General features: G+C 42.8%; 1 protein-coding gene across 6 annotated transcripts in view; it reads right to left on the reverse strand.

Annotated features, from left to right (window-relative positions):
- The window catches only part of RABGAP1L (RAB GTPase activating protein 1 like), a 225,455-nt gene that overhangs the window by 22,830 nt on the left and 176,350 nt on the right, over positions 1 to 26,275 (reverse strand). The window contains exon 1 of one of the 6 annotated variants that reach the window (XM_054286073.1): positions 6,753 to 7,016. The exons of 4 other annotated variants lie outside the window; for them this stretch is intronic. Coding sequence is in view for 1 of the 2 variants with exons in the window: in XM_054286072.1 (XP_054142047.1) it covers positions 3,810 to 3,920 (111 nt within the window). In the remaining variant the exon portion in view is untranslated. Of the gene's footprint in view, positions 1 to 3,809; positions 5,356 to 6,752; positions 7,017 to 26,275 lie in introns of those variants that run through there. One more of the 6 variants, XM_054286072.1, reaches the window with a different exon arrangement.

Below are 26,275 nucleotides of genomic sequence, written 5' to 3' on the forward strand. Positions count from 1 at the left end.
ACTCAGGATTCTGCATTTGCCTTTGCACTTGGCTGAACCTCAGCAAGCTCCTCTCAGCCCAGCACTGACCCTCTGGTTTCTGCCCCCTGGGAAACAGGGTGCATCCTCTGCTGGTGTCTTGACCCAAAGATGTTAAACACAGCCCCACTATCAACCCCCAAAAAAGTTCAGCTCCCTGCCAGTTGGACTCCAACCCATGGATGACCATGTACAGCACTTCTCCCAGGCCTCCCAAGTCCTTCACCCGCTTTGCAGCTCACCCACCCACTCTAAACCTCCTCAGTTCAGCTTTGATGAGAAGCTGAGAGCTCAGAAATCCTTATGGCAGGGTCTGCCAGTGTGCAACCACAAATTCCTTCTATGAAATGGCTGATAATTCCCCTGAATAGAGAGCTAAACACAGCAAGGCAGGCAGGAAAATGGAAATACAATGAAGCTTTCCACAAGAACGTCCTTCAGCTCTGGATTAAGAGGATTATACCACTTAGAATAGCATTTTTATAACCCCTTGAGTCCAAGTTTTCTGCAGATAAACTGAGAATTGAAATTCCCCACAGTAAAGCTGCTCAATTCTTGCACAAACTACACAGCAGCCCACTTATATATGCTGCTCTCCCTGTCTGTGCAAAGTAGGTTCAGAACAACTTGAAATTCTGAAAGCAAGACCACACAGCAAAACAACTGCATTTCATGGTGACAATGCAATATGACTAATTTTATTATATGTAATAACATATATATGTATTATAATAGAGGTAATAATTTATAATATATATAATATAATTTTATTATATTATACATTATAATATGTTTTATTATAACATGTTTCACTATTACACAGTGAAACATATTTAACAAAACTTTATCTCAGATCATATCCACATCCTGTTTAATTGTTTAAGAGCATCAGAACAACATTATAAAAATACTGCTATGCTTTCCAGTGAAAAATACAGCTAGAAGGGATGAACACAGATAATTCAGATGGCTACAGATGATGGTGGATAACAGCAGATAATTCTGACTGTGCCTAAGTTCATGGCACTGGCTGTGTCAGAAGGGCTGGCCTAAAGCACAAGGGATCAGCACAGCTCTCACCTGGCCTGGTTTGGTTTTGGCATTAACTTTGTCACCTTACTCCATGACACGTGGCTCTCTGTGCAGGGGAGAATCCTGTGCACCCCAGCCACAGCCCAAAGGAACTGCAATGAGTTACTTGTAATGCCAGAAACCTTCCAACAACACCATCTCAGCCACAGAATGAAAATCTTTACAGAACTTTGTTTTTTATTCTCTGCAACCTGAGTGTGTAATAGAAAAGCTTTTCAAAATAATTGAAACTGCATTTTGCAAACCCAGCAGATGAATCCCAGATTGCAACACAGCTGTGCTGTTAATATGAACTCTTAGAATAAACAAAACCTGCACAAATTCTTCCTGCAGAACATCCCTTTGTGTACAGACCACACCTTTGTGCAAGCTGGTGAAGTGACTGTGAGAGAGTCAACACAATTTGCCCGACTTATCCTGACTGTCAGCTTGTTGCACAGTTAAATGTGGCAGCAGAGAACCAAAAGAAACTTTTCTGAGCCATCAGGTCCTGTCCCTTCATAGTGCAGACCCCCATGAATTGTCTAATCCTATCACAATTCTGAGGACAGCTTCATTTTACACCTCTGCAGGTTGTTTGCATCATTATTTGCTTAGTTAATATCCTTCAAAAACCGGTTAAAAAGCAGTTAGGTGTTTCCTATGTAAACCCAACAAAAAGCGTATTTCTTAATTTCTTTACTAGTACACAATGCACTGAAACATGGAATCCCAGAATAATTTGGGTCAAAGAACCTTAAAAATCATCTTGTTCCAGCCCTTTGCCGTGGGCAGCGACACCTTCCACTAGGCCAGGCTGTTCAAAGTCCCATGTTAATACCCAGATATGTTAATACACTTTGATTCCAGGAAAAAAAAAAGTTGATCAGAACAAACCCTTACAGTAAAGTCAATTAGTCAGATCCTCTAAATAAAAGTAATAATGATACTTTTCCTCCCACATTTGTTCTCTGTTTACTAGGAGATAAGTAGTTAGTTCACAGAGAAATGTTTTTCATCTTATTTTCAGAGTGGCAGAAATTATCTGGAGATGTGATGTGGTGCTTTCACACCAGTTCCTCTCTCTCCTGGTCACTCACAGCTGATGCAGAGATACAGAACACAGTTCCTGTCACTCGTGCTCTGCAGCTGCCCAGACCTGCAGAGCGATCACTGAGCCCATCCTGGCAGCGCTTCCTAAAGGGTTAAATCACAAGGTAAGCCACCATGAAAGGTCGTCTCACCACAGGGATTTTAATTCAGCAACTACAAGTGCTAGCTCTAGAACACCCAGCAGTTCAGGGCAGGAATCCCCCAGGAAAAACCCTCTGTTGCTGAAAGAAACTCCCAGAGCTGCCAGTACCAGGCTCGGGTTAATCCTATTGCAACACCAGGTCCTGTCTCAAGGAGATCCTACTCTGGCCCTCCAGGCAAAAAACACAGGCTGCCACAGCCAGCAGCTCAGGCAGGGCAAGGGAAAGGCTGTGGCTGGACAGTGAATTAAGAGACACCACATATTTAAAAATATCCAGCAAGGGAAAAGTGTGTGACTCCTGATATGCTTGTTAACCAAAGCCCAGCCCTGATGATGACCACATCATCTTAGGGATTGGTTTCGTCCATACTGAATTTCTACATTTATTATCTATTTGATGTCATGGACCTTGAAAATTCTGGCCTAAAGAAGGTCAGAGGCAGGAAAAAGCATCATAATAAAAGGGATTGGGCAGAATTCTGGTTTTCATTCATACTACACAAGTTGCAGGAAATGACTTCATACATCTTAGATCTCCTGAGCATGGAGAGGCAGAAAAACCCCAGCAGGAAACAAGCACAGAGATGCTTTACCCAAGATACAATAAAGCAAACTTTCCTTTTCTGAGAACACCTTCCTTTGTACCAGCAGAGGAACTGACTGGGTACAAACACACACCCAGCCCCAAATCTGCACACATGAGCACTTCTTTGGGCTGCTGAATTTGTATTTAGCCTGACATGCTAACTGTACCTGCTTGCACATTAACACCTATACATACATTTTTATTTTAAAACACTCCCTCTGACTGCTTCTAGGCATCCTGGCTCCCACATGGGCTCAGCTGTAGGATCTGAGGCCAAAAGTGAACTCTTGCACCCAATTTCAGAGCCTGCAGCTCCCTCCAAGCACTGAGATCTCCATGACAGAGGAAGATGACCACACTCTACATGTCACTTACAGAAGTGATATGCTATTTACAAAGAAATATCATATTTCATTCAACTAAAAGGTTTTTACATATATTTATGCTGATTTTGAATTGTATAAAAGTGAAACATCACCATTCTCAAGGAAGGGACTGATTCTCTCAGATTTAGTGATGAGAGTACCTGCACCCCAGAAACAGCATCTACCCTGAGCTCTTGACTTACATTCTAAGAGTCTGCAGCCAGATTGGCTTAATTATTATTCAATTATTCCAATTATGTAAAAAAAAAAATATTTTAACTATAACCCTACTGAGCAAATCATGTTCTTCTAAATTTAGAAGTTAGAACTTCTTCTTACAACTTCTAAAGAGATTATTAAAATCTCTTCTGAAACAGATTATTTTCATTTTGTTGATGCATGACAGCAAATTTCTGAAAAAGAGAAACTGAAGAACAAAGAAAGGCACTAAATAGTAAAGTTTTCAACAGAAGGACTTAACCTTGATCATTACTGGCAAAGGAGGAACACCTACCACGGCTTTGGGTTTGCTGCCTGCCACCAGGCTGGCCAGCAAGTCCTCATCGCACAGCTGCCCAAACACGTGGGCATCGTAAGCCACCACCATGGAGACCTCTTCCATCATCTTGGCTGCCCTCAGCAGGTCCCAGCCCAAGGCTCAGCTCCTGTCAGTTGTTCACACCCAGCTGGAGACGCTCCTGGGGAAGGAGTGTCACCAGAGAGAAAACGTGACCCAGCAGATCGGGTTTGCCTCCCAAGGGCGCCTTCGGTATCACGGGAGGCACACAGGGCACACCTGCTCCCACTCCCAGCACCTGGCTTGCAAAAGGCTTCTGCTGAAGTCTGGAGGAAGGCAGGAACCTCTTTTAGTTCCAGAATTAGGCCAAAGATGAAGCAGCAGGAGACAGAACAGATTAGTATTAAACAAGGCAAGATCTGTCAGACAGCACTGAAATCACGGCTGTGCTTCTCCAGTTTGGTAGCAACTGTTCATTCTTTATGTCCAGTTCTCTCCCATGAAAGATGATATTCCTGTCAGCAGAGTCTTTCCTTCAAACAAATTGCTGCTTCTTCCCTTCCAACGAATTGCTGCTTCTGGATTATTTGTAAATTCACAGAGATTGGTATAATGCTGATTTCTTCCAAGCACTGCTTGAAATTTTCTGCCAGTTTCTCAATCTCTCCTTTAAAATCTGTTAAAACACACACTTCTGCTTTTCTGCAGATCTCAACTGCATTCTGTACTCTGTAGATACTTTGATTTTAGCAGGAAGATGATGGCATTAAGTCACAACCCTCCAAAAAAGTGTCCTTCAGTTTCCACATGTCATAACGGGTAAAACAGCCCTGAAAAACTCAACAAGGCTGTAAAACTCTTTCGTGAATAAACTGGTATCTCGACAAGTGAAATGAAAACAATTTATGCAATTTAAACTTCCCACAGAATAAGCTTTTTAACTCAGATCTGGCACTGGTCTTGTTTTAGGTAAGAGGTAATGTTATCTCTTGTCTGTGAATCCTAAATAGCGGAGCAGCCTCCCAGATTGCTCCTGATTTCTCAATAATTTATCATAACTTCTTTTATCTATCTGACACAGAGCAAAAACAGCACAAGGAAACAATAAAAAAATAAAAAGAATCAGTACTCTGAAAACTACAAATGAAAATCTGGAAAACAATACAGGATTTGAAGAAACAAACAAAATGTCCCAGAAGTAACTCCTTTCAGGACAATCAGGCAAGGTAAAATTCCATCCACTACATTTTTATCTTCTCTGGAAGCCTTTTCTTCCTGGTGAAAAATCATACCTGCTCAAGAAACAGAAATCATTCTGGCCGTCCATTTGTCTCCAAAAAGCGTCTGTGCTGAATGCAAAAAATCTGATAGAAATGTCCAGTGCAGGTTGGTGTGGCATATGGTTACACTGCTGCTTCCCAGAATGAATAGTCAGACCCACCTTGCTTTTTTTCTCCTCTCTTCCTGGAGTACGGTTATCAAAGATTGCAGCTATCTAAATAGCACCAGGTGCTATTTGCATTTGAATAGGAAACTTGAGCAACAACTCTAGCGGGCAGGATTAAAACCCTAACATCTCTTCTACTTATATAGTTGGGAGAAATTACATGTTATTGCTAGGAAACAGAGAGTTCTAATAGGCTTATGGCAAACAAAAAATGCAGCAGTTGAGGTTAAACTCTTGAGACTAAAGCAGATTCTGATCGTGCTTAACCCTTGCAGGATGAAGAAAGATATTTTTCCCTTAAAACGCATCTATAGTTCATTATTTCCTTGTTTTTCTTCAAAGGCAATTTCTTCCAAAGAATTAATTAATTCCTGCAGTAGAAAGACTTCATATTCCAGCCCGGCTGACGAGAAGGTGGCTCTCCGTGTCACCTGTAGAAAATTCCTACCTGCTGTTCCAAACACAGCTCAGCTTTTCTGAAGCCTTTAAACGCTGCTTCCTCCTCACCTCCATTGCCTGGGGGGGTTTGGGATACTCCTGAAGAGCGAGTTCAGATCGTGGGGCTGCTGGTGCCCCTCCCTGCTGTGCTGCTGGAGCTGGGTCCCTTCCCAACCCCTCCCACCCAGGGGCTGGCACCTGCCCAGGTAGGCAGGGGAGGGAGCAGGTGCTGTAACAGCAAACATGCCCGTGTTAATGAAAGACCAATTTAATGCTGCAATAAGGGCACGAGGTGGAGGATGCAAATTGTCAAACGTATTCCACGGCTCAGCCAGCCGAACCCCTCCCCTGATTTAGCCAACAGGCATTTCCATTTAGAAGGAATTATTTACCTTCTTCTTTTCCTCTTTAGACAGAGAGGTTACAGTTATTTAACAGAACTACGTCTGCATATTATTGTATAATTAGTTCAGTAATTCTCATACCTATTCATAACAAAGGGATTACAATTTTGGCATGTTCTAACTAGCAATTGCAAGAACTAACAACTGATTTGTGACGTTGGCTGATGCATCTCTTTAAATAGAATGTTTTTCAGTTGTTTCAAGCTAATGAAGCCAAGCTGCCTGCAAATCCTGTGATCCTCCCTGATAACAGCCTATGCTGTACCCTGAATCAGCACACAAAATTTTAACTATCAAGCCAGCTAAATGAAATATTTTGAATTAAACTGACCAAAGCAAACGTATCCAGCCAGACACAAGTGCAGCCTGCTCACACCTGAGTAGCTGGAAGGGAGAGGGCAAGCACAGGTACCCACCACCACATCCCCAGGCCACACTACACACTCCTCCCAGCCCCTCCATCCAGAGCCTTCCCCTCTGCTGGGCTTTTTGGGTGCTGAAGTGATGAATAATCTACCAAAAGACAATAAAACCCACGCAGAAGATTAATATTTCCTTACAGCAAAGAGCGAATCTCTGCCTAACACCACATCTACCTTCCTCAAGGACCAGGAACGCAGCCCCCTCCATGACACAGCTGTGAAATCCTACCTCTAAAGCAGGAATTTTTGGAGAAGCCGTGCAACCAAGCAGTCAGGAGACAGAGGAGAGCCAGCAGAAGGACAGGTGAGCTGCAGAAAACTGTGAACTTGTTAAGGTAAGGAGCTCTAATTGCAGTTGTTGGGATTTATATGCCGGTGGTTAATAGAAGTGAACGGAAAATTCCTGAATTGAGCAAACCAGCTCTCCTAGCAAAGCAAAATCCTGCTCACTCCCAAGATAAATTCATTCTCACTCCACCCCCAGGAATGTCTTGCTGCTATCTGACAGGGATAGGATCTTCTGACAGACGGGGAAGTGAGGTATGTGCAGCTCCTTGGTAAGCCTCCCTTCCTGCCACAGCTCCAGGAACACAAAGGCCCTTTCTGTGATTTACCTCTCATGCATTAATGAATCCGGGGAGATCACAGCCGTCTTCAGAGAAGGAAACATAAAACCCCTTTCAGAGCACTTGGAATGGCATTTGGCAGTCTTCAAGATAAGTTTACATGTCTTTTCCCCCCCCAGTGGGAATGATAATGATAGTATCAGCTCTTCTTGTAATTCTGAACGCACAGGAAGGGCTTTTTCAGACCCATCCAGCTAGTGAAAACCACCTGGTTACAAGTCAGACTCTGTGGATCACACACACGGTTCTATTCTCTTCTCTCCCACAAAGGGCTTGCCAACCATCAGAGAGCAGCAGAAACTGGAGCTCTGTTCCAGTTTTAGACATGCTTCTGGATTCCACGTGATGCTGGAATGCAGAGTCACCATGGCTCTCAGGAATGACCTGCACCATTCCAGAAATGCAGTTTCCAGGCTCTGACTGATCGGTGACTGCTTCCCCAAGATTTATTTTTATTATTTAAAATGTCAAATTAGCATGGCCTATTTTTTTTTTCCCCAAAAGAAGTGGGTGTATGCACCTGTGTTTCTCCTAAAATAATTCTCCAAATGTGTGGAAAAATCTGGGCTTGATGTGCATTAGCACATACAGTTAGAGGGGCAAATCCTCCCTATTAGCTATCACAACTGCAAACGCATTTCTGCAGATTAAAGCCAGCAAAGCCATCCCACTGGAGAGGGGGAATGTGCTCTCCCAGGGTGGCAGAGGTCAGCGTGGTGGAATTGCTGAGGCATTCCTGACACACCGGTGATGCACTCCCCCTCAATGGAAGTGTGTAGCCCAACACAGGGAAGAGCTGAGGACTTGAGAATCTTCATTTCATGGCGCCAAATACCCAAATTCTCCTCTCCCAGCCTCCCCAAAACTGCTGCATGTCACTACTCGTGCTTCCAAGCAACAACTGCTGCATAAGGATTTTCTTCCACAGTGTTCCTATAGATGATCTTTAGAGAAATAAAGTGGAACTCTCTATCAGCCACACCCCAAAACTCCAAAGGGGGAAGAGCAGTGCAGCCAATCACTGCCCAGCCTACTGCAGCTCACTCCCTGTATATCTCTAAACTCATTCAACTAATTCTGTTCTGCGTCTTCCCTCCATTCCTCACTGAGGTGGTTACTAATACTTGAAATCTTAAGGGTTTGGGTCAAGTTTCCTCTTCATTTCAGGTTTTTTATAACTTAGAACTACAGCTAAATAAGGCATGCCCAAAATAAATCTGCCTCTTTTGATTTCTACAACCACACAAACATGAACAAGATTAAACAGCAGCATAGCTGGGACACCAGCCTATAGGTACATGCTCATTATTCAACTCAGTCCATTCCAGATTATTTTGAACCTTTTAAAATGAATTCATGAACCTCTTTTAATTTTTAATTTATTAAGTTCACATTTTTACTTCATGCGTTCATCCATCTTTCCTGTCCTGCCACTATCACTTTTTCTAAGGCCAACAGAAGTAATTTCCTCTCTCCAGCTAGGCTTCCTTCAGGTGTGAATTGTCTGCCAGAAATATTTTGCTTCATGAACTTCCTTCTTGCCTGCTGAGAATCTGGGTTAGAGTTGCATTGACTTTTTGCTTGTTCATGTTTTTTCCAGTGGCAAAGGCAGCACAGGACTCCAGCTGAACCATCAGTGAATTTTATTGCTTAGCCCCACAAGGAGCTATGGTGTGATAGGTGACAGAGGAACAAGGAAAGAACCAGACATCCCTGAGCCAGAACTGATACCAAGTAAAGGAATATTGAATCTTAGTGTGAGTTTTTGAAAATTCTAAACAGATTTTACAGGATATTTGGGGCATACTTTGTATTTACCTAATGTAGCAAATTGAGCTGAGCATATTTCCTCTCTCCCCATGCTTTTGTTTTGGCAAAATGGGGCATTTTTTTTCCTGTTTGGAAAAGCAAGGGGTGGTACCAGTGAGCTCCCCAACAGACAAACTCTGCTCCATCCCAATGCCCTCTGAGTGGGCCAGAATAGTCTGGAGTAGTGAGAACACTACAGAAACCATGCAGAAGGAACAGGCAGAAATTCCTCATCTGCCTTGGAGCATAATTTCCTAAAAAACAGCAGGCTTCTGCCACCTGTCTCCTGTGTCACCCCTTCACTTTGGGGACCCTTTTTTATCTCCCTGCAGTTCCATGACAGCAGACATCCACAAGCAACTCAACTCCCCAGCTCAGAGACGTGGTGACAGCTCCAGAGCAGGACCAAGGACCTTCCCACACTTGCCCCACAGCCATGGCCAGTGTCTCCTAAACCTGTACAAGCCAAATCACCACCCTCAACTGCACAATGGGCAAACATTAACAACCTGTTTGGCATTACAAGTGTTCCTGGTATTCCCTGGGGCTACTAATCCAAGAACTGAATAATGCTTGCTTGGCATTTAGACCACACAAATGGCATTTAGAGCTAAATTCCATAACAAACTCAACACTACCTGGGAAATGTATTTTAAACTTGTTGCTTTTATCGCTTCACTTGGTAAAGAAAAGAAACCAAAATTTGAAAAGAAACCAAAATGGGTCAAGCATATTATCCAAGAAAATTAGCATAAGAGTTGTATAGGGATGCTTTGCACTTACAACGATTTACATGGATTTCTGGCCTGGTTTCAGTACAGGTTGATTCAGGGATTTCACCCAAATAGCCTGCTGTCTCTTCACTTACAGCAAACAAAAGATACTAATTAACATCAATCAGCACATTAAATAGCAACATCTGTCACACAAAGAGACTCACACAGGGCCCAGGATTCCATCTCTCCATGTTTTTCATTCTCTTTCCAAAGAGGGGTTAATAGTCCTTACCTATGTCCCTAAGGAAGACTAATAAAGGTAAAAATAATGGAAAATGGAGAACTCTAAGCTGTATCAATACTGATGTTGAGTGTCAAGTTTGCTGCAGTGCTGAAGCAGCAATGCTGCACAGGGAGAATGCAGTGACTTGTTCACCTAGATGACCAGAAGTGCCCTGCCTCAGGTCAGATTTTAGTATCTTCACTGACCATCACTTTGCACCTGACCTTCAGTCTGGGACAAGAAAAAAAAAGGGGAAAGAAGGAAAGGCTGGAGAGCCAGACGCCATCAGAAATTCTTGTAGTTAAGTAACAGGAGGAAAAAGGCAAGACCCCATCACATCCTCTGTTCATCAATCCCACAGGAGCTGGCCATGCACAAATTCACCTTGGCTGCGCTGGAACCTCACTGACACCCTGACGGGAGCCCTAAGGGAAAGCTGAGACATTTCTATATGGAAACAGCACAATGGTAATGGCATATTCCCAAAACAAAAAATAAATCTGCCCTATGACTGCTTGAAAGATCAGGTAAGGAGTAATTGAGAGTGATGTGGGTGAGCAGGAAATGGCACATGGTGTCAGCCAGGCTGGGCTAAACCAGGCAGACCAGTCCAGGCACCTTCCCTGAGCTTTAGCAGTCAGTGGGACTGTGAGACAGTCTAGACTGAGGCATGCCTGATGACTCTGAAATGAGATCATTTCATGCATTTTGCATTAGAAGTACAAACTACTGCCACCTTCCAGGAGAGTGCCATGTCCCTCAATGCTGGAGTTAAAAATCAAGGCATTAACTTGGAGGTCACAGGACTGAGTGCAGCCTAAAAACATCCAGCAAACAGCACTTGCTGGTAAATGTAGATACCAAAGGTAACAAACAGCCAGCTGATACAGAGAAAACATTTGACCTGAGACCCATTTGCTAGGAAAGGCAGAAAACAGTTAAATCTGTACTCCCCTGGACAAATTCCCTGGCAATTTGCACAGGTCAGCTACAGGGGAGAAAGGAAGATAAGGACCATGCAAGCAGATCAGCTGTATGAGACTACCAGTAGTATCCACTAATCTAAACCCCACATAATCCTGTGCCCCTAAATCCCAATTCATCATCATCATCCAGTACAGTGAAAGGGAAATTCTGTTCTCACAAGATTATTTGGGAGACAAACTATTCCAGTACTTAACTGTGCTGATCTAGTCTCCCACTGGGAAAATCTGCATCTACATTTAATGCTTCAGTATAACACAACGAGAAAAGCTTCTGTATTTACATGTGATTTAAAGATTACCCTGTCTTGATTTGACTATTAATAAGCTTATTTTAGGAGCTCAAATGGTATGTATGGAAGGGCAGAGAAGGCAAATGCTGCCACCAGTTATCAAAGAGCTCTGGGTGATAATCAGGTATTTCTCCAGAAACCAGAGATTTCCATATATTTTTCTACCCTCCCCATCTGGCTTATTCCAAGTTTGTTTTTGTCTTTTATTTAAAATCTTGACTCTAGGTCTTGTATTGCTTACTACTATGATACTCAACCAAAAGAAATGAGACACTCCCTAAAATAATATCAAGATAAATGATTGCTCCAGCTCAGCACAGATATCCACAGGGCAGGAGGACATTTTCTCCTCATATCCACGTGCTCAGGCTGGGCACAAAGTGCTGCTTAAGCTGAGGTCAAGTGCAAGGGCTGAGCTCCCTTAGAAGCTCCCTCACTCCCACTGCTCCTGTGACTCCTCTCAAGGTCCAGATAGAGGCCTATATTTAGATACAAAATTGAGCAATAATTTCTAATCTGTACTTAATTTTTTAATGTCTTGCATGTAGAGGAACTGTTGGTGCAAAATTTGTTTTGCAAGAAATGCAAGGAAAGTGCTGGTAATGAGTAAGAGCTAGTTTCTGCTTGATCTAAAGGAAGAAAATCCCATCAAACAAAGAAAAACAAAGGATACAATAAAATTTAGAATGATATGCAAAAAATGTTCTTACAAAGAAGCTTCTATCACTATCAAATTCCTTAATGCATTTCCAAAGTACATATTTTATATGATCAGCATGATTATTTTCACTATTTGGAAAGTGAATGAAATTAAATAAACCAGCTCACAAGAAAGCAATAACTAAGATGAAAAAGGAAAGCTATGCTGCTGTCTACAGTGAATTTCATATGTCATGTAAGCCCAGGTACCTGCATAATGGTTTCCAAGGTTATAGATGTCCTCCTCTCATTGGTGACAGAATGACTCTGTTTCCAATTACTCTGTCACAGAATCACAGAACAGTTTGGAAAAGACATTTAAAGATCATCTTGCCCAACCCTGTTGCAATAAGCAGGGACATCTTTAAAAATAATTCCTCTATGAAAGCAGTGAAGAATCTGATCACCTTTCTCAGACATAGAATCACAGATGAAAAAGGTATTAGGGTTGTTTCTTGAAATGCCACACAGTATCTTTGGTCGGTAGATATTTCTCACTGCAGAACCTTCCCAGACAAATACACATGGACTTAGTAACACTCCTGGCACTGAAGAGTTGCCTGGGGACTGGCAATAGATTTATCAGGACATTAACTGGACACCCCAGCTTTAAGGAGAGTGAAACAAGTGAGTCCCTCTGGTGACACTTTGATAGAGCACAAGCCTGACACTGCTGCCTCTGACATGAGGGTGAAGGTATCTCATGGGGAAAACTCAAACCCAAAGGGTAATTTCCTTCATGCTAGTTAGAATTGTGAAACTGAGAAAGACCAGAAACAGGTCTGAGTCATTTTTCTTATCTCTCCTAATAAAATGCAACAGCAGCAAGAGAAAAAGCCCACTCTGAGCTGGAGATGGAACACCCTGACTTGGTCTCTAAGTGCCTTTGGCCATCCCTTATCAGCAGTGCATGGCAAAACATCCAGGATATTTTGTTGGGCAATACTATGATTTTTTTCTCAGTTAAGTTTTTTTTTTTTTATTTTTCCAGTAAGAATGCACAACTGGTGCTCTGTTTATCAGTACTGTTTTCATTCCTGTGCTCTTCTTGAATCTTTCAGAGTTACAGGACCTCAGGGTATAGAAGCTGGCTGGGCCCACTACCACCAAAGAGAGAACAAGAGTCTGCAGCACAGATCAGTGCTCAGCCACTGGGCAGCTGTGTCTCTGCAATGCCCCTGGCAGCTCAGGGTTACTTTGCCCTTTTTCAGCACAGCAGAACACTCCACATTTTACCAGAGCTCTCAAAATTCAAGAGTGACAGCTGAGCACACCAGGTGGGAAGAGCCAGGATGAGAAATGCAGAGATCCTCACCCATCCCAGCCACTTCTCTGCTTCTAAGGTGTTAAACATCATCTCCTGTTCCCTAATTTTCTGACATCTCCTTGTAGGAAAGATCCTATTCTTCCTATCTTCAACAAAGGAAATGAAGATGTGTTGACTCATCTTTTCAAATGTACCTCAAAAACCCTCTCAGGGCAGCAGAAGTTATTCCTGGCCATTCAGGCTGGTACCAAGTCTCCTGAGCTTTGTTCACAGCTCAGCTGAGAGAATACATGAGGTAACATCCCCACCTGCCAGAGCACCTGAGCTCTGGGTGAACAATGGCACCAAACTCACACCTGACACAAACAGCATAGCTTGGCTTGTGAAATCTCAGCCAAATTAACAATCTACATGGAGCTGCTGGTCAGCAAAGGCTTTATAATCAGCACCCTTCTGGGTGTAAAGAAGTGGACACCCCAGTGACAGATGTGTCATAAATGACAAGACCAAGAGTCTATTCTGAAAAAAGAGAATATGTCATAAGCATGCCAAGCCACTCAGGTATAATTCAGCTTTCCAAATGGGTAATTGAATGATTAAAGTAAATAAGAAGAAAATTCAATGTGGACTTAAAACATCACCTTCCTCATCTCACTTCAATGTAAAAAAAAATTGCATCTGGTCTTGTGGACAACCCCTGTTTTGCAGGGCTGTATGTACAAACCCAAGTATTCATGTCCTTCTTGCTCTTCCTCTCCAGAGAGTCAGCTAATAGCTGGATCATCAAAGCGGAAAAACTACTTTTTAAGCAAAAAGAACTCCACAATGAAAACTACAGCAGCTAGACAAAGAAGCTGTCAGTTAGTGCAGCCAAAGGCTGTAAGGAGAGGCCCAAAAGGCAACATCTGTTGAAGAAGTATAGTCCAGAGACTGAGCTTCATGAATGTTGGCTCTGCTTCATGAAACAAAAAGGAAATGGGGGAAAAACCAGTTTGGTCCCTGTTTGCTCCAAATAAATCTCTACAGGATTCACTCCTTTCTTTCTCAAGCTACAGTATTGTGCAGGAGGTACAAAACACTGGAGCTTCTGAGAGGCTCTGAATTGTCTCTGAAATTTTTACTGAAGAGTTTGGCAGTGCTTTCACCAAAGAAAGATGTGAAAAATGTGTATTTTATGATTGGCTTTTCACAAATATTCAAATATTATATGATTATTATATGTGTTATGTTAGTTATGCTGTATTAATTTTCTTAAGTAGTGTGTTAAATATAGTTTTAGGTTATAACATAATGTTAAAATAGAAACTATGCTATGTAGGATACTTTTTTAAAGAGAGGACTCACACTGAGACAGCAGCCACAGGACTCCTGAATCTTTCAGAGAAAAAGAATTTATTGCTCCATTATCAGAAGAAATGAACTTCTTCCTGCCTTGCTTGGACAGGATGATGCCGTTAGGATTCAGAGGAAGAAGCCGACACTGACCAGACAGAATCCTGTGTTTGAATGGAATTTATGCATCATGTATGAGGTGTATGAATATGCAACAGGCTGTTGCTTTTAAGGGTTAATCCTCTGTACACGTGAGTCCTTTTTCAGGCTTATTTTGCCCAGAAAAAGGTACCTGGATCGTCTGTAACTCTTTGTTTCTATTGTCTCATATTGTCCTGATCCAAATTGTCCAAAATTACTATTAATCTAATTATATTGCTATTTTTATAACCATTTTATTAGTACTAAACTTTTAAAATTTTAAAACCAAGTGATTGGCGTTTTTCACAAAAGACAAACAGGACAAACAGAGCCAGGCTATGGTGCAGTATTCCTGCCTGATGCTTTCCTGGTTGTGAGAAGCAACTCACATCAGTGCTACTAATTCCCTGTTTGCCAAGGAGGTTCTCTGGGCAATGCAGGATGGAACAGAGCGCAACAACCACATCCAGCTTCTCTGGTGTGGGGAGCACACCTAGAACAAATGGCACAGCAACATTTTCATTACACCTCTGCTATCCACCTGTAGCCACTACAAATGCTCTGCCAGTTTCTCTGTGCATGCACACTCCATCAGCAGCCAGCTCCTGCCCTGGATACAACTTCAGACAAAGCTGTACCCTGGCTGGGATCCCAGCCCCTCCCTACAAAAATGCAGCTGGTCCTGCAGAACTGCCTGTACAGCAGGGCTCTTCCCTGGCTAGGGAAGGATAACCATCTCCTCACTCTGGCGGAGCTGGTTAGGCTACAAGAAGCCTGGAATGTGGACACTGCTGAAATTAAAGCAGCCAGAAATAGAGTAAGCAGGAAAATTGGCTTAAAGCCATCTTTGTTCTGACCCTTTTTATTTCCTTCAAGGACTGCTGTGACCAAACACTGGGTAGACAACCCATGGCCAGCTATGCCTTTAAAACACACTTCCATCACACTCCTGGATGCCACTCCAGCTCAACAAATATCCTGAGAAGTTTGCTCAGTTGATGAACAGGAAAAACAGGGCAGAAGATGGTGCTGGACAAGCAGCTGTGCAAGTCAAGGCACCCTGGTGCAACCTGGAGCCTCGTGGCTCTGCTTCTGCAGTAGGGAAGAGATCTGTTTAGCTATGTAAATAAGATGCATAAATAAATAAGTAAGAACTGCAGTGGGCTGAGAAAAAACACCCAGACCCTGGCCTTTTCAGTATCTTAGCAACAGGCTGGCTGCTGCAGGGTAAGAGAGCATGAAATCAGCATCTTTTCAGCTAAAGACAAATTGAATGGAAATGTGGGGAGGTGGCCTTTTCCTGGCAGCAGTGAGGAAGGAAGAAGTAACTGGTGAATCTGATCCTGCAGGCATCCTTTAGGAGGGGTTCCTGAATGCAGGGATTGTTAATGAACGTGGCTGAGAGGCTTTGTCCTGCCAGCAAACTGATACATTCCAGAGCATGCCTGGGAAACCAATAATTCAATCTTGATTCAAATGATGTCTGTTACAGTCACCTCCTCGGTTAATTACTTATTAACCATCTTAAATAGCTCAAACCCAGTTCTATTGAACTCCCCTGGCTATGTTAGTGCCAGCTGACCATAGAGCATGTTTTCAGTGGCAGTTACCTAAAACATTCCCCCAGCATTGCATGCTCAGGTTTTATCACCATGCTATCTCTGCATTCACTAAAGGAATGTGCACCCTGTGAATCTTTAAGTAACTGAATCTCAGCAGTACAAACCCATTTATTCTGGCCAGGTAATTCCTCCCCGGCCTTCTGGAACAGCCTCGTGTGGACACAGAGGAGGATCATTATATACACAGCAGCTACTAGAGAGAAGTGAGCTATGAGAGCAGCAAGAGCAACATGTGGACATTTCATGGAGAACTTAAATGAGAGTTCTGAATAAAATAATTCTCTGGGACACCTAATCTGACCTAATCTGGGGCTGGAGTGTACCACCTGATTGTTTTCCACTGCTAAATGCAGCTGGATCCTGGCAGCAAGGCACAAGCAGGGACCTGTGTGGCACATGATCACTTAGGGTGGTGTGGGATGGTGGCTGGTTCAGCAGAGGGGCTGAGCAGTGTCATGGACATATTTTATGAAAAATCCTTCCATTAGGATCTTTTCTCCTGAGAAGCTGAGAAGCTTCAGCTTCCCCATGTTTTGCTGCTTTGGAATGTGATTTGGAGAATTGTTTACCCAGCAGCATGTAAAATTGTTTTTACTTGATGACCAATGACAGCCACCTGTGTCAAGGCTGTGAGCAGTCACAGGATTTCATTTCCAGTCCTTTCTATTCCTTGCTAGCCTTCTGATGAAATCCTCTTCTCTATTCTTTTAGTATATAATTTTCTTTTAATATAATAAATATAATAAAATAATAAATCAGCCTTCTGAAACATGGAGTCAAGATTCTCATCTCTTCCCTCGTCCTGGGACCCCTGTGAACACCACCCCATGAGCAGCCTGTCCAGGAATCCAACAGGAGGAGAAAAGGGAAAACACAGTGGCCTTACTCCCTGTTTTATACACACACTGCACAGTGATAACTCATTTCACTCCCTATTTACAGAGAACTTGTACTTGTGTGGCACTCCAGCTACAGTGAAAACCATCTGGAGGCTACCAGTGAACCAAATTTAATTGGAGCAGGGAAACTTCTCACCTGCATTTTATCCTCCTAAGTGCCCCATCCCAGCATTTAATCTTTCCTGTGATGGGGTGGAGGGTTGAGAAGCCATGCCCAGTTCCATAGGCAGGAAATTACATAGGATGGAGCAGGATGGCTGCTTTCAGTCTTTACAACTTTAAAAACGAATTCTGTGTTCTTGGGAGCTGCACACAGAGATGCATTTGGCAATGTTTTCTTTCCCTCTTTGTCTGGGGTTGAAAGGAAGGCGACTGTGGCTCAGTGAATGAACACTTAGATGAGATCCCCTCCATTTCCTTAATGAGCCTATTAAATGACTCATCAAAGGTGTAACGACCAGCCTCAGAAGGGAGAGACACACAGAGATAACTAACTGCACTGAGATATTCCTAGTGCACACAAACCAGCCCATATGCTACAAGAGTTAATTGGAATAACGTGATTCCAGGGCTAGAGAAGTGCACAGATGGAAAATACCTTGTCACTTTTCCTTTTTGCTGGCTGGAGTTGTCTGTGCCTGAGCTCAAAGCTCCAGCTTTTCCTCCTCTGATCGAAGGGATGAGAAAATGCTGCTGTGACACATCCATCTCTGGGGTATTTGCAGAGTCAAGCACCTGGTGGAACTGTTTGTGCTGCCTGAGCCTGAGCAAAATGCATGACTGAAGGAGGAGAGTCTTGGTTTAGGTCACAAGAACCAAAGACCATACCAAAAGTCAAATGGAATTTTAGTCTCTGCTTTCCTAAATGAGTCCCTGAAGGTGTGCATGCCAGGATTTAATCTCTCCAAGAAGATTAAAAAGTACTGCTATATTAACACAAATACAGCAGGCATACAGCAACCAGCTCACCTCACTCTCCAGCACACTGGATTTTATTTACAAGGTTAACTATGATCCACTGTTGCACATTTTCCAGAATCTTGTGTTCTGATTGTGTATTAAGAGTGGAGCAAGGGAAGCAGGAAGAGCAAATAGCATCCATAATACTTAGGAGACTGCAAGAGATGTACTGAAACACATGCCTATTTCTCCTGAAATGTCACTTTATGTCAACTGCCATGGTTTCCAGACTGTCAGAATTGAATTATATTGTAATTACATCCTATTTGAACAAGGTCACGAGAATAAAAGCTTAGTACTTCCCTCCATTACAGGTGCTGTATGTTCTTACACTCCTGGAGCAGACAAGCCTCCTTTTCTAATGGCAACAAATTTGCCTTCAGCATAAAATGCTGGTTTAAGTCCATTAATGCAAGGTGAAGCACATTAAAAAATTAAGAGCCATCATTAGTGATGTTTCTGAGAAGTGTCCCAGAGCACAGATGTCTAAATTCTCTTCCTAATCCTTACAGTTCACTTTATATCATAACAGCAACAAAAAGGGCACAAACACAAACCCCAGATCTGTGTAACCTTATAACAGTGCTTGTTTTACTCCAGCCCTCATGAGTAAGTACAGGTGTGTGAAACCCCCTACACCAGGGACTTGAACATTTCTCAGTTTTTTTTCACCTTTCCAGCAGTTTCCCCCAAATTCCTATGAGAGTGTATAATCTTGTATAATATTCCTGCATGGTGGATCAAGTGTTGAAAATCCACAAGTCATACAGGTGAACAGCTGGGTTGTTTAAACAGGGACCCTGTGTGGCAAAGCCCTTCTGCCAGACAGGATCATTACTGCCATTTTGTGGATGTCAGAATAAAGAAAGACTAAAGAAAAATAGAAAGGGACACTTGGCTGTTCCCTGGGCACCCAACAAGCCCCTCCGTGAGCTCCCAGCCCAGTGCTGGATCTATAAATGTGCTGCTCCTTCCCATTAGAGACTCAGCCACCAGAGGAGATGCTGCTTGATGGATGAGAGCAAGTGAAACATGAGATGGGCTCTGGCCCAGCCCACAGCCAGCCCTGCTCCAAGCTCCCCTCAGCAATTACTGCTGCCCCTGGGATGAGCATTTGCACTCCAGGCTGGGAGTTCCTCTGCTGGCAGAGCAGGGCTGGAGGTTTTCCAGGCTCACCTCCTTCCCCTTTACACCCCCAGCCCTGACTAGAAGGGTTTTATATCAAGTCTTGAAGCACTTGCATTTGTTGTGTTGGCTGGAGAAGATGGCTCTGGTGCATATTGGGACAAAAGGAAAAAACACATGGCTAAACCAGATCCCCCTCAGCTGGAGAGTCATTGCCTTTGCAAACCCCTCATTAGACTCCTGGGAAACACAAACGGTGCCAAGGAAAATGCTCCTTTCCCACCACATGTCCTTCCTCCTATAAAAGGAACATGTCCTGCTTCACAGTGTACTTAGAAAAGGGAAAAACGAAGCAAAATCTCTTGAAGCAAGTTCATTGCAACACAAACCTACATTTCACTTTGCATTGCAAGAAAAACAAGGGCCAAAGTTGCCTCAGAGCTTCCTGCTGCTACCTAAAGCAATGGGATTTGTGTCCCTACAAGGTTATCTGAGTATGATGGTCTGGAATGAAGAAAACTGCTGGGATCTGTATTCTGTGGCACTAAAATACAGCTCCTTTCAGTGAGAGAAATCTCTTTCCCCACTGCCTCGTGAGGAAAGACATCACACTTACTGTTTAACATTTGAAAGTAAGGCAGTGGTGACAAGGTGATTGAATTTTTTCCTTATTTCTGACAGGTCTGGTAGATTGCACAATCATCAAAAGGAACAGCCTGACAATAAAGTTCTGTGTGTCATCGACAGTGGGAGAGGAAATGAGCCTGAGGTAAGGAGAGCAGGTGCTCAGATGTTAAAGCATTATTCAATTGCTAAAGCATTATTCAATCCAGCTGCTTGCAACAGGTACCCTGGGGCAAGTGGAACATGGCACCCTCACCAGTTAGGAAGCATGTCACCATCATATTTTCTGAAAAATCCTCTTTGCCCAAGATCCTTCTCCCAGGAAGCTGAGAGGCCTCAGAGAAAAATGAAAACAATAATTATCTCATTTGCTTCTCCTGTGTTTCACTGCTTTGGAATGTGGTTTGGAGATTGTTTACCAACACGTGGGTGGTTGATTGGTTTCATGTGAATTGTTTTGACTTAATGACCAACCACAGCCAGCTGTGTAGGGACTCTGGAAGAGAGTCACGAGTTTTTCATTATTATCTTTTTGCCTTCTGTAAGTATCCTTTCTCTATTCTTTAGTATAGTTTTTAGTATATTTAATTATGATATGATATAACATAACATAATATTATATTATAATATGATAACATAATATTATAATATCACATCATATAATATTAACATATAATAGAATACAATATACAATATAATACAATATCATATCATATTATTTCATAATAAATTAGCCTTCTAAGAACATGGAGTCAGTTTCATCAATTCCTCCTCTGACAGGGGACCCAGAAAATACCACAGAAGCAAAGCCCTGATCCCTTCTCCAGCTCTTCCCACTGCTCCTGACTGGCTGAAACAGAACCAACATTCCCTGCTGTGCCAAGAGGAGCATCCTGGGTGGCACAGTCAGGTGGCTCACTCAGACTGCCATCAAATTGTTGCTCACAAGGATGCACTGTAAGGGCATTGATTTGTGCTCTGAGCTCTGGGTTAATCAAAGGATTTCTGAGATGAAAAAGGAGCTGTTTCAATCCTGTACCATGGGCAGGGACACCTTCCACTATCCCAGGTTGCTCCAAGCCCCATCCAGCCTGGCCTTGGACACTGCCAGGGATCCAGGGGCAGCCACAGCTTCTCTGGGCACCCTGTGCCAGGGCCTGCCCACCCTCACGGGGAACAATTCCTTCCCAATATGCCATCTAAATCTACTCTCAGTTTGAAGCCACTGCCTCTGTCACTCCATGCCCTTGTAAACAGTTCCTCTCTGGATTTCTGCATCTATACTAATTATTATGCTAATTAATAACTTGGAGATGAGATTTTCAGTTTTTTCATGGCTTTTGATTAATTGGCAGAATCAAATTTTGGTTCAAAATTATTGTCCAGGAAATTGCATTAATTAATTAAGCAAAGGAAGTTCAAAGAATAACAGACAGCTAGGGCAACACAATGAGGAGGTCTGATCTTCATCTGCTGCTTGACATGAGGTACCCGCCAGATGTAATCTACTTATGCCCAAACATAAACAAATGTAACAATATAAACCATGTAATACCATGTTTACCATATACTCAATCTCCACAAGAGAAACAAGGCTACAATATGCTAAAAATGAAAGCAATTAACTGTTGGAAACCAGAGAATCCTGCAACAAGCAATCAGGGGATCCTAAAAATGTGAATATTGCCCTTATAAAGCACCCAGCTACAGTGCTGCTCCAGCAGCTACACACTGCTCAGAGAACAGCCAAGAAACTACTTGCTGAATTTAATTTCCAACAGTGTCAACAATGCCAAAAACAATGCCTGGGGCATGTAATGGCAAGTTATTAATAAGACTTTCAGCTCTAAAAGCTGCTGTCCCTGCAGAGTTGTGTTTATGAAATGCAGTCACTACCTCCTATACTTAGTTTGGTTTGTCCCCTTATTTTCAAAGCAGAGAAATAAATCCAAGTGCAGGTGCCTGAGAAATCAAACACCAGCAAAAATACAAGAAGACAGTGCCCCCAGTGCATCTTCTGTTTATTTGCAAAAGCCCTGGGGGAAATAAAGGAAAATTGTTAGGCTTTCCCTTTTCTTTTCCTTCTCCCAATTATTTTTACAAGTTTAGCTCTAGGTCTCAGCATAGCACAGTGCTTCAGAATTTGTCACCTCCTTTAATTTGTCATAAACCAAAATGAACCCAATGTCCCATCCCAACTGTTCTCTGTGCTACACTGAGAGTGAATCTCTGCTTTCCCCCTGAGTCACTGTGGGCATTGGCCATTAGCTCTGGATTATTGGAGCTTTCTGCAACAGAGAAGCACAGAGTGGGATCACAGAGTGGGATCACAGAGCGGTTTGGGCTGGGAGAGATCTTAAATCTCCTCTTGTTCCACCCCTCTCCCCTGGCAGGGACACCTTCCACAGGTGGCTCCAAGCCCTGCTCAGCCTGGCCTTGGACACTTCAAGGGATGGCACAGCCACACCAAAACCCACCCATGGCTGTTTTCAAAAACTCAATTTTTTTATTCTGTTACATTTGCAGGAATCAAATAACCACAGCTTTTCTGAGAAGGACACATACCATAATGGCTGATCAAAAAAGACAAAAGGCAGCTTGAATTTTTTTCCCTAAACACCATCACTTCCCAATGCATGTATTCTAAGACTTCTAGACTTTAGAAACAAAAAAATAATTCTCTGTGGGTGCCCTGAACTCCCAGCAGACAACAGAGCTTCTTCCTCTGCTGCTCAAAGGAGAGAATTCAGAGTTTCTCAGGTCACAGGAGTTGAGTTCTAAAAAAATAAAGATATAATATTTTTCAGGGTCACAGACAACACCAAAACTTTGGCTGGCAAGGGTCATGCCTTGGCCCCAGTGTCTTTTGCATATAAAAAATCACATTTCCTCAGAATTACTACACTCCTTATGCCAAGCTGCTACCTGCTCCCTCAGACCTGACTGCCTCAAAGATATCCAAGAGAAGCACAGAGGAATTCCCACCTCCAGAGAGATTTTGCCATCTTAAGTCTCAACAGTTTTGTTGATGTTTAAGTCAGTATCAAGGAACACTTCTCTGCCAGCATAAACATGGGGTGCAGAGCTTGTTTCCAGGCATTTCTGCATCTGCACTTTTACCTACACCTCTTTCCCCACAAAATGTGAAATCCTGTGCGTTTGTTCCTTTTAATTATGGTTGTAAGTGCTGATGCTGGGAGACATTTCTTCCTCTACAGCCTCTTTTGCATCACAGAAGTGTCTTTAAAAAGGAGATCATCTTACTGGGAGAATAAGAGTTACTGCAAACCTGCCAGGCACCATCACCACAGGCTTTCTCCACAGTCAAACTCAAGGCATTCTTTGGGAAAATCAGTTACTGGGTTTGCTTCCTCCAAAGGAAGAGAGTTGAAACCTTCTTCTCTAAAAAAATAATATGAGCACTGTGCTGTCAATAGGAACTGCAGACACTGCTAATCCTCAACATACTTCACTGCAAGGAGAGAACTTTGTATGAGCCATTTTAATGTGTCACCTCACAGGGGGCGAGTCAATGCTCCAGCCAGCCTGCAGCTGGGATTGGAGTTCAGCTGGGGAAAAAGGTTCACTTCCTCTTACTTCTAGAGCTGAGTTATTTCAGACACATTCTGGCAAAGATGCCAGAACACAGAGCTGTCAAACAGTGTGACTCCTGCCATCTCCATCTCCTGCTCTCTGTACTATTTCCAGACCCAAGGATGGAAAGCTGCTGTTTTTCATCCAGGGAAGGAGCCAGATTCAAGAAGCTCAGGCCAGGAGGCTCTGCTGAGGATGCTCTGCTGCTCCCCTTGGAACAGAAACATCTGGTATCACACTGAAAGCCCTGACTCCTGATGGCACCAAGGGGAACAAAATGATTTAGGTGCTGTGCTGAACCATGGAGCAGCTTTCAGGCGCCCTCCTTACCTTGCTGAATGAAACCACTGAGAATTTGGGCAAAGTGATACAACTGCTGGGGATAGAGACAAGAAATGTTTGTGTCAACTTTTCCACCTCAGACTTTTACAGTTCTTTGAAAACTTTTACCTGCAACACTGCTCTGGTTGATGCCACTGCTCACAAGTGCAAATGTCAACTAGTGACTAATACAAAGACACCAAAATACTTGTACTCAGTCAGGCTGCAGAACTACTTTAAATTGTTAAAATGTGATTATACTTAACTAATAATTATAATAGCATTCTATTCCTTTCCTATTGATAAAGAATTAATGACATACCTGATGTCCCCTACAATACCAACTCAGTGCAAATGAAAAAAAGACAAACCAACTAACCAAAATAAAATAACAGTTTTACTAATGCTTAAACACCATGAAAATATAGCCTCACTGCTGGGCAACATGCCTGCTCACTGGAATATTAAATAAGTATTATAAGCTAAAATAAATAAACATTTCAAGCCTAAACTGCTGTTTTAAATTAACAACATTCCTTTCTATGGTGTTAACATTTATTACCAAGATTACAATCACATTATCGAACGCCACTGCAGGCACTTTAATGTGATTTCCAGATGCTGGCTCATTGCAGTGCCCTACACCACAAAGCTGAGCAGAAAGAAGGAAGCTGGAGCTGCAAACAGGACGGGAATTACAAACCATGACCCTTGTCACCAGGACAAGTGGATCTGCACTTCAGAGATAACAGCACAGACATAATAAGGGAATTGATCATTGGCTTTTAGTACGAAATTGCATACAAGCATGGCAGGGTTTTCTATAGATCAAAACCAAATCCTTTTCAATTTGGTTTGGCCTTTTTTTGAAGAAGTTGATTAATGTGCCATTTTTAACCTGTCCTTTATACTGGAAGGTTGAATAGATACAACACTGGTAGAACCAGCGCTTGTGCAGCTTCAGGCGCAGTGCTTTCTGCAGTGACCTCCTTTGCTCTTCTGTTGCATTTTGTGTTGTCTTACCGTGATAGCAAGACCCCCAAGTATCTGGATAAGTACACACATATAGAGATAAGCACAGAGAGAGGAATGCTCTAGAGAAAAGTGAGAGAGCAAACCAGCTATTTTTAATCCTGCCCACTGAAACTCACATAAATCAACAGGTGAGTTAAACCATGCTTATAAAAAATCACATCCAGATAGAAGATAACAGAGGTGTGAAGGCAGTCAGTCATCCCACCAGTAAGGTGTGATCTTCAAATCACCACTCTCAACTGAAAACATTTAAATGGCAACATTATAAAGTAAAGCTGCTTTAAATGTCATCAAGGAACAATTCTGGAATGAGAACAAGCTTAGCACAGTTCCTGCCACTGCGGCCTGTTCTCCTTGACTCTGCTATTATCCACAGCCCTGGTGCCAGCTCCAGCTGTGGGTGACAGCCTTGGCAGTACAGTGAGAGGTGACAAAAATGTGTGTGATTGCTTTGCACTGGGAAAAGCACCATTTTTATTCAGGGCCAATTGCTGGTCTCACTGAAGGTGCTGAGCGCAGCAACCTCATAATGCTGCTGGGAGGCTCAATATTTTCCAGAAGAGAGATTTACATGGTTGGAAGAAACTTCTCTTAGAAGAAGTTCAGTGTTTGAGATCTTTCCTGCTGCTGAGGATGGTGAAAGATGAGACCACAACTGCAGGGCCTGAGCCACGTAACAGGAGGTGTCTTTAGAGATGCTACAGAACCACCTTCCCTGTGTATCTCATCCCACATGTTCACCTCACCTTCTCTGGGCACAGGGGCACATCCCACAGGTAATTCTGAGGATGTCCCCACCTATCCATCTGGTACACTCAATCTCATGGCATTTCCAGAGCTGCAATTTAACACATTCTGTATTTCCAGAGCTACCAAATGCTGAATGTCAGCTCTGCTCATTTCCAAATGCCATGGCACAGTCATGGAGAACTGGCACAACTCCCTGAATTCACTGGAAAATGACAATCCAGGGAATGTTCATATGGAGTAGATCTCCCAGTGAGACTTCCTCCTGTTCCACACCTCTCCTGCCTGAAGCCAGGTGGAAGAACAGAGGAATGGGACTACTCTATTAAAATCCAAGCTCATTACAACTTCTTTAGGACACACACACATCTGTGCAAGAGAAACTGCAAGAAGATGCAAAAGGAAACTGAGGCAGATGTTGTAAGAAGAATTGGTCAGATGTTTTCATAAAACAGCATCATTTGGATTAACCTTCATGATATTTAGAAGAGCGTCTTACTTCATTCATTCATTTATCAAATTGTGCTTCCAGAGACACAGAAAAACTTCTGAAAAATCTTGTCATGGCAGGAAAATGAGGAAAGTAAAAAAACCCTCCCCAAAGCATAAGCATAAAAATTCTTCTATGTTTACAAATCCAGGCTATATTATTTTTAGGCCCTATTATTTCATAGTA

The sequence above is a fragment of the Melozone crissalis genome, unplaced genomic scaffold (genome assembly GCF_028551555.1).
Source record: "Melozone crissalis strain CALT ecotype California unplaced genomic scaffold, PUWL_Pcris_2 ptg000045l_1, whole genome shotgun sequence".
In the NCBI taxonomy this organism is placed as follows: Eukaryota; Metazoa; Chordata; class Aves; order Passeriformes; family Passerellidae; genus Melozone; species Melozone crissalis.